The following is an 8,451-nucleotide window of genomic DNA, read 5'->3' on the forward strand; positions in this document are numbered from 1 at the left end:
GGGCCTTAATTGAAAATTGAGAAAAAATACATTAAGTATGATATAAAAGTGGTATTTATTCTAATAACAATAGCATTTTAAGGATTTTAAAAACCTAGCAGAAATAATCATTCTCTATCTTGCTGCTACGCACCCAAAAAAAAAAAACCTCACTAAAATGAGACGCAAAACGTAGTATTTTGGTCACTTTGAGTCATCATAGTTTGTATTCCTCCATGTGCTTTTTAGCACTTGTTTTCCTTTGCAATACATAATAACGCTACAGCTTGTGGGCAAATATGATACAGTGTCCCTATCATTAGTCTTTTTTTCTAGTAATGTGACTATTTTTCCATCTATCTATGCCAGTCGTGTATATTGACAGGTTGACAAAAATGTATGCTCTAATTAGAAAGCCGAAGGTAAAATATTTAGAGAAAAAAAAAGTCCCTCTACTTGTGAAACACGATTCTTGTGACGGAAGGCTAAGTCTTCTTCTTCACTTGACACTCACCAAAACATGTTTGTGCCCGATCATCCGTCACGGTCCTCTGCAAAGACTTTGAGCAGGGCAAAGCCGTAATTTGTTGAATATCTTAGCTGAAATAAGATCATGAGGGTGAGTTCGGGGAAGGTCACGCTACAATGAAACCGGAACATCAGCTACACAAGTGGTTGGCAACCACCGGGTCGCGGACCATTACCGGGCCGTGGGTCACACAGAGAAAAAAAAAACAAAAAACGCCTATTTATTCGTGTATGTGGGAATTTTTCACCCCTGCAAAGAATCATCAATCGGGTGCGAGTCAAACCGACGTTACAGTAAACCCTTTCTGTATCACAGTTTACTTATCATGGTTTTGCTACTTTGCAGATTTTCATCATGTTTTGTGCTCTGCATTCTGATTGGCTAACTAGAGGAAGATGCTTTCTATCACCAACAAAATTGGACTTCTCAACCCGCTTAACTTGCCTGAAGCCACATGCAGGTCTTTGGCACTTACTTATTTACTTACTTACTTACTTACTTACTCTAGTTCTTTGGTGCGTTTTCAAAAAAAGGTTTGATAATTGAAATATATGGTTTCATAGTACAGAACCGGAAGATGATTGCAGCTTTCCGTAACATCCACATGATGGCGACAAAGCATCATGTAGAGTACAGTGGATTGTTCTTTTAATCCATACAGTTGTGCCATAAAACTGCAAGACTATTTTTAAAATCATAATTAGACAGTACATATTTTTTTCTGTAAAAATAAATCATTTATAAAGTACCATACCTTTGTTTGTTTAACTATTACTTGGGCCTATAAATTGTATTTGCTCCTGAAGAATACAAAAATAACCAAACAAATAAAGGTTTCTACTTTGCGGGTTTTGACTTTACCGATATTATTCATGGATACACACATACCCTTCTTTGGAAAGTTTGGGGATTTTGTGTTGCCTTTATAGTACGGAAAATACTGTATTTTAGTTGTCTTGTTGACATCTTTATGCAGTGTTTGTATATTTTCTTACGTTGATGATTTTTTTCACCTTAGTTGTGAAACAGTGTTTGTCTTTTATACACTGGTAAAGGTTTTTACATTGTATTATTTACACTATTCTCACTTCGACTTCATTTTCAAAATAGTGTGCAATAGAAGGTATTTTCGTCGTCTTGTGTTTTTGTTGCAGTTCTGCCTTTTTGGTTTGACTCTGATACACTTGTAATACAAATATTTATATTTGTTTTATACTGTTGAAGTTTGCAGTCATTTCACGATAAAATGAACGATTTTATGCTGTTTTAATCATAATTGTAAAGAAAATATAAAGAGGGAGGAGTTCTATCATTCAATGATCATGAGATTGCTAAGTAAAAAGTATCAGTTTTGGATCAGTATCGATGGATACTATGCTGGATTTATTTGGATGGGATCAATGCCAAAAATTCCAGTATCGCCCACCCCTAGTGTTGAGCACTGGACTAAACTGCATTCCTATCTATGTTTTTCTTGATATGTTTGTTAAATTGTTTGGATTGTTAAAAATAAGAGAAATTATCGCTCAATTTTTTTTCCCAGAAAAGATAAATCAAATCGTCCTAATTGATTTCCATTCACATGTGCTTGAACATGCTTGACATAGGGCAAAGCTTATGAAAAAAATGCATACCAATCTAAAAATCTGCAGCTACATAATGGAGCGACGTGATGATGCAAAATAACTGAGGGGCCCCTGGAGGGTGCTGAGTCCCTGTGGCCCCAAAATCTTTGCAATCAGGCCGTAATGCTAACAGCAACTGTTTCAGATTATCCTGCAGGAAATCCTCGGTGCTCTCTGCTCATAACAAGTTACCCTGACGGGAGTGGGTGCTGGGGGCGTCTTAGTTATATTCAGACCCTATTCAAATGACCTTAAGCACCCCCCACCCACCACAGAAAAAGGGGCATCAATAATATTTATTTTCGGTTGTGTTTCTGCCCGAGATTTTATAAAGATGTTGAAATTCGATGTTTATTTACATACTATATTCAACCCGCTCTGAAAGAACCAAAATTGAATAAAAATATTAACCAGCAAAAATAACAATTAAAATTATTGTCACAAAAAAATAAAACAGCTGTTTTTATGTTACTTTTTTAGAACGGCTTCTCAAGAGGTTTCAAATATTGTTCTAAACAAAGTTTACTAAATTATCAATAACAATAAACACTATTTTAATTTAAATTCTAATTAAATAACACAATCCTCGTGTTGTCCTCTTTTTAAGGACCATCTTTGCATTTGTATACATACACCTTCCAAGCATTTGGCTGCACACTAATATACAATACAAGATATAAAGTAAATTGAGTGTTAATACTTCCAAATCTGGGTAAGATTATTTTTTTCTAAAATGAAAACTCAGTTTTATTTTTACTATAGGAAAAAACGAATATTTCTTTTACTCCAAAAAAAACGTCAAAAACAAGCAGGGGGGGGTTTAATTTTTTGAAGTTCCTGGAATACAAACTACTTTCTTTCAAATTCTGAAACTCAACTGTTGTGTTTGTTTATTGTGGTAATATATCTGCTATGTAAAGCACGAAGAATATATCTTGTTAAATTTGATAAAAACGTGCTATTTAACCCTCAAGTTGTCCTTATTTTTAAAAACCCTACATGGAAATATAAATAAAAACATCATTTCGTTTTTTTTTAACTTTTGGGACCAATGTTGGAAAAGGCATAACATTTCAAGTTAAATAAAATAGAATTTGGGGATTTATCCCCCTGGGGTTTTAACATGAAATTGGCGGGTCATTTCGACTCGTGTTGTCCTCGTTTTAAGGATACTTTTTGTACTTACTACAGTTTACATTGAAATTGTAAAAAATACAACGTTACAGCGTTATTTCTACTGTTGGTGTTAAGCTATGAAATTACAGTTTATTTAAAGTTCGATAAAATATCATACTGGGTGTTTTTCTGGGGTTTTAACAACATGTTTGCGGGTCATTTTCGTTACCCCTCTTGTTGTCTGCATTTTAGTACTATTTTTCCATATACAGCTTATATGGAAATGTGAATACAATCAACTTTTCAATATTTCTACTGTTGGGGCCCATCCAGGAAACAACATTGAAAGTTAAATACAATATTATTTAGGGGATTTCTTTTCCCTGGGTTTACAACAACACATTGGTGTGTCATTTTGACCCGAGAACAACAGGAGGGTTAAATAACATGACGTATAATTAACTAAATAAGTGACGACATTTCCGTGGTTTTTTTCGTTCAAACTTTCTCACGTTACATAAAAAAATTCTGGTGAATGAAGAAAAACACAAAATCTGCACTACTTTTTGCTTTATTTGAAACAAATGGCAGGTCCTGACTAGAATTATTTTAGCAAAATATAAATTAAGAACACAAGTAGTCCACGTTAAGTGTTTTGTTAAGGCTTTCTTTGTGTTTCTCGCCAATAAAAAACTCCTATTGATATACGGTTTAAGCGCAAAAATGGGAATTTCGACATTCGTGTATCGAATTTAACGACAGACAAGTCAGTCTATATGATAAAGTACAGGCTACAATAGTGTTATTTCATACATCAATCTGATACACTCATCATCGTCCTGTCTTGTATTTTTTTTCTCCTTTTCTCCTTCAAAAAATGCGTCTTTAAGAGCCCAAATCCACAAGGCTGGAGGTTAGGGGTCCCAACAAGGAGTCCTGGAGCTGGTGCGGATGTCCGTGCATGCCGTGAACCGTCTGGGGGACCCCCAGGCCCGGCATGGCGTACGCAGGGGCCCCCGGGTGCACCATGGTGCCCTGTAGCATAAGCGAGTTCTGTTCGGGGCTCTGAGGTGGGGAAAATTCGTCTTCCGAACTGGACATGAGCGACTTGCCTCCATCCAGCGGGGATAATTGGTTCTGTTTGTTGCCACCCGCGTTGTTGTTTTCGCTGTTTTCCCTGCAAAATATATATATATTAAAAACTGAAATATCATATAAGCAGACTTGGATGGTAACAGATTACATGTAACGGCGTTACGTCGTTATGATACAAAAATTGAATTGTATTCCGTTACGGTTACAGAAAAAAAGACAAATTCAAATGACAGTTATATCTGGTGAAAACAGGGATTATTTTGTAGGGTTAACATTTCATTCAGAAATATATTTATATACACATCATTTGATGGACAAAGTACCAAACACTATTTTGTAATTATTTTGTCTGTTTAACCTGAAAGTGAAGTGCGATGTCTAATGTTGTTGTATACAATGTTTCACAACGTTGATATCATTGACAATGAAATAATTTCAATCCAATATTTGGTATAGAGTAATCCACATGATTGGGATCCATGAACCTTGAATCCAAAACTAATTAGAAGTTATCATGTTACAATTCTATAATATTATGGTACTTAGATTACGTTACTGATTACATTTTTAAAAAGGTAACTAGTAACTGGATCGGAATACATTTCTAACGTACCTTGTACAAACGCTGAATACAAACCAGGGGTCGCAAACACACTGCCCGCTGAAAGATAGTTTGAGGATGATAGTTTTTAATTTCATTTTTTTAAGGTCTTGATCATTTCGGTGTTCATTTTTCGGTCGTTTTGTTAACTTTTGTACTTTTTTCCACACTTTTCATTGCTCTTCAAGCTTTTTTTTCTGGCTTTTTAGTACAGTCTTTAAATGTTTACTTTTTTGGGTAGTTTTATTTTTTGGGGGGTTATTTTTCAGGTGTTTTACGGGCCACTTTGGTTGTTGTATTTTACTACATTTTCTTTTTAGGTGTTTTTTTCTGTTATTTTCCCGCGTTTTGTGGTCGTACAGGGTGTTGTCTTGGTCATTGTTCTGGTAGCAAGAGGTAGGCAGTAGACGCCACGTTAAAACAGTTCTTGTTTACTGTTTTATTCATGTTTAGAAAGTTAAAAGTTAAACATGCTGTATGGAATTTGGAACTTTTCTACTCTCTGCCGCCATCTTCTGGGTTGTGTCATTATAGCAATCTCTGTCACACCAATTGTATTGTGAATGCAAGGACAGGAACTTCTTAGTTGTATTCAAATAAACTCTGCTTTTCATCTTTTTTTGTGGTTTGGGTTGGAGTTTTGACTGCATTTGAAACAGACCTTTTCTTACTTTCACCATTTTCAAGCTATATCAACAAAAACCGGGGTGATGAGAATAAAGTTGCTCTGCCAACTCCCATGCCCCTCCTCCGCTTTCTTTCTACCTAATGAGTTGCACGTCGCAGAACTGTGTTACTAAAAGTAAGATAAACGCAAATGCGGTGGGGAAAAACTAAGGACTATTTGAGCTTAGTTGGGCATTGTCAACATACACTTAACAGATAAAATATTCTACTTTCAACTTTTTAAGTACACCTCACATTTTAGGTTCACTTTAGGGTCATTTTTAGTTGGTTTTGGGGTTGTTATTTGGTCGTTTTTCTAGCAGCAAAATGTAGGCAAGAGAAGCCATGTTAAGAAAAAAATCCTGCTCACTGTTCCATTCATGGTTAGAAAGTTAACTTAAAGAGCAGTCAATACCGGCATTTGAACTGAATAAAAAGACATGTATGTGGTTTCTTCAATTGTTTCTATCTCCTGTATTATTATCATTATTAGTTTATGTATGTATTCCTGATTGATTGTTTTCCTCATTTGATATATTTATTTTGTGTGCGTGTGTTAAAAATCAAGATATTTCGAGAATATTGGAATGGTTTTTTTAATCAGTGCTTTTCTTGTGAAAAACTTGATGCAGCCCAGTCTCACCCAGACGCTGTTTCTTGCAGTTAAATTGGGTCTAAACCCCCCGATACAATTGATTTTCATTTCAAAATACCTTTCCTTGGCCTCGGCGGCTCTGTCTCTCTGTCGTCTGTTTTTGAACCAGTTGCTGACTTGGGTGGTGGTCAACCCGGTGGCTTCAGCCAGCTCCCTCTTTTCACGCGGGGACGGGTACGGATTATGCGTGTACCATTCGCGCAAAACCCCTCTTGATTTCTCCTTAAAGCAGTAGCTGGTTTCTTCGCCATCCCAAATTGTGCGCGGCAGGGGAAATTTCCTCCTTACGCGGTATTTCCCCACAGCGCCAAGTGGTCGACCGCGCAACTTCTCCGCCTCCACATAGTGCGCCTTCAGCCAAAGCTGTTGCAATTTTGGGTGGTTGTGCGCAGAGAACTGGTGGCTCTCCAGTATTTTGTACAACTCGCGGAAATTTCCCCGGTGAAAAGCCACCACCGCTTTCGCTTTGAGAACGCTCTCGTTCTTGTGGAGGTGGTCGCAGGCGGGGAGGGACCACAAGAAGCGCCCGAGTCTCTCCAAGTTGCCCCCCTGCTGTAGCACCTCGCAGACGCACGCCACTTGCTCCTGGGTGAAGCCGAAAGACGGTAAAATCGACATGACGTCCGATGTTTGAGGTGAGGGGGGGAAGGAAGGGGAGATAAACTCCAAGTTTGTTTCACGGGAAAAGTTGCAGATCCTTCTTCGTGCGCACGGGAAAAATCGCAGATCCTTCTGTATGCGCGCTCCGGTAGATTTGTGGAGCCTGCTTGTAGGGACGATTTGGTGGCTTATAGGGAGCCTCTGTGCGTTCCGGTGATTGGTTTTGTGCGTCTGCGCTTGCAACCCTTGTACAGCAGAGCAACACTGAATTTGCAGCTCCGTTTCCTCCCCAGAGGCAATGCGTCAGGGGCTGAAATAGGAGCGCGCCTCCACCTCCACCTCCCACCCCCACACCAGCTCCTAAACACTAATCAATTATTGCAGGCCTCTTAAAAGTCCTGGGTTTTATTCAGAAAGTGCACGTTTAATTTTTGGAGGGGACGATTTTTTTCTGTTTGTGGCTTTTATTATGCACAGAAAAATGACAACATCAATCATTAATTAACAAAAGGAAACACAAAACAATTGTATAAAACACTAATACCATACAGACCGTGCTTAAACTTGTACACAAAAGCAGTATAGGCTGAAGCCGAAGCTTTTGAATGTCTACCTCTATTCAATTTTTCTTGCAGGGGAGACATATTTTAAATCAAGAAAAGAGCAAGAAAACAGGACCTTACTGCAACTAAGAAAAATTAGAAAACAAAGAAATACTATTTCTAACTTATAATATTATCACTAGTGACTGCTATAACATAATGTAATTCTTGAAGAAAATATTGATAGATGAAATGTCTTTAGTATATCCATATGAAATACGTATAGTGTAGTAGCTTATGTTTTTTTAACTGATATAAATTAGAGACATTTTTAAGGTCGTGATCTAAATCGTTCAATAAATTAATATCGTGTTCTGCAGTATAATGGTTTTCCACATTGGTGAATGAATACTTATATATGCAATTTAAAAACAAACGGGAAATGGGCAACCAATACGTTGTTGCATATATCACTTTACCATTGTTGAATTTGCGTCGTCAGTGTTAAAATCCCTTGGGTTTTGGACAGAGTAAAAAGGAACAAAATAACCTCCAGTGTTGGTACAAAACAGAGTTCACATGGGTTTTTACACTGTCACTTTCACATATTCATTTTGGACTTAATACAACAACAGAAGGAGTGAAATACCTTTCCAGTGTAAAATACTCTTTAACTGTAGAAAGTACTTGACTCTTGAAAGTGAAAAATAATATAAAGGTGCTGTCAGGAATGTGGACATTTTCTACTCACTGACCTCATCTTGTGGCTCAAGTCATCATTGCAGCCTCTGTGAAGCTCATTTTGAGTTGCGTGTAATACATGCATTTCTGTGAAGTGGTCGAATAAAATCATATTTCATCACCTTTTTTGGAGTTTGGGTTAGTGTTTGGACTGTATTTGAACCGGGCATTTTCTTACTTTCACCATTTTAATGCTACACTAACAAAAAAGTCACAGGGATGAGGATAAAATACCCCCTCCACGTCCCCCCATCCATGCTTTCTATTGTGTTGCATGTTCTAAACAGCGTTGCTCAAAGTAG

General features: G+C 37.3%; 1 protein-coding gene across 1 annotated transcript; it reads right to left on the minus strand.

The window, feature by feature from the left end:
* Positions 1-3,800: 3,800 nt before the first annotated feature.
* Positions 3,801-7,132, minus strand: LOC148351684 (homeobox protein six1b). The gene is made up of 2 exons (XM_088354054.1): positions 6,325-7,132; positions 3,801-4,426 (listed from the first exon to the last, which is right to left on the minus strand). Exons 1-2 carry the CDS (start codon positions 6,882-6,884, stop codon positions 4,135-4,137), a joined length of 852 nt encoding a protein of 283 aa, XP_088210180.1. The 5' UTR covers positions 6,885-7,132; the 3' UTR covers positions 3,801-4,134.
* Positions 7,133-8,451: the final 1,319 nt, after the last annotated feature.

The sequence above is a fragment of the Urocampus carinirostris genome, chromosome 15 (genome assembly GCF_059441175.1).
Source record: "Urocampus carinirostris isolate Australia breed hairy pipefish chromosome 15, RoL_Ucar_1.0, whole genome shotgun sequence".
NCBI classification, from domain to species: Eukaryota; Metazoa; Chordata; class Actinopteri; order Syngnathiformes; family Syngnathidae; genus Urocampus; species Urocampus carinirostris.

Excerpts from the sequence above, each read along its gene's own strand:
- LOC148351684 (XM_088354054.1), bottom strand. The coding sequence starts at position 6,884 with ATGTCGATTTTACCGTCTTTCGGCTTCACCCAGGAGCAAGTGGCGTGC. Across the intron at positions 4,427-6,324 it reads GCCGCCGAGGCCAAGGAAAG|GGAAAACAGCGAAAACAACA; the intron begins GTATTTTGAAAT and ends TATATTTTGCAG.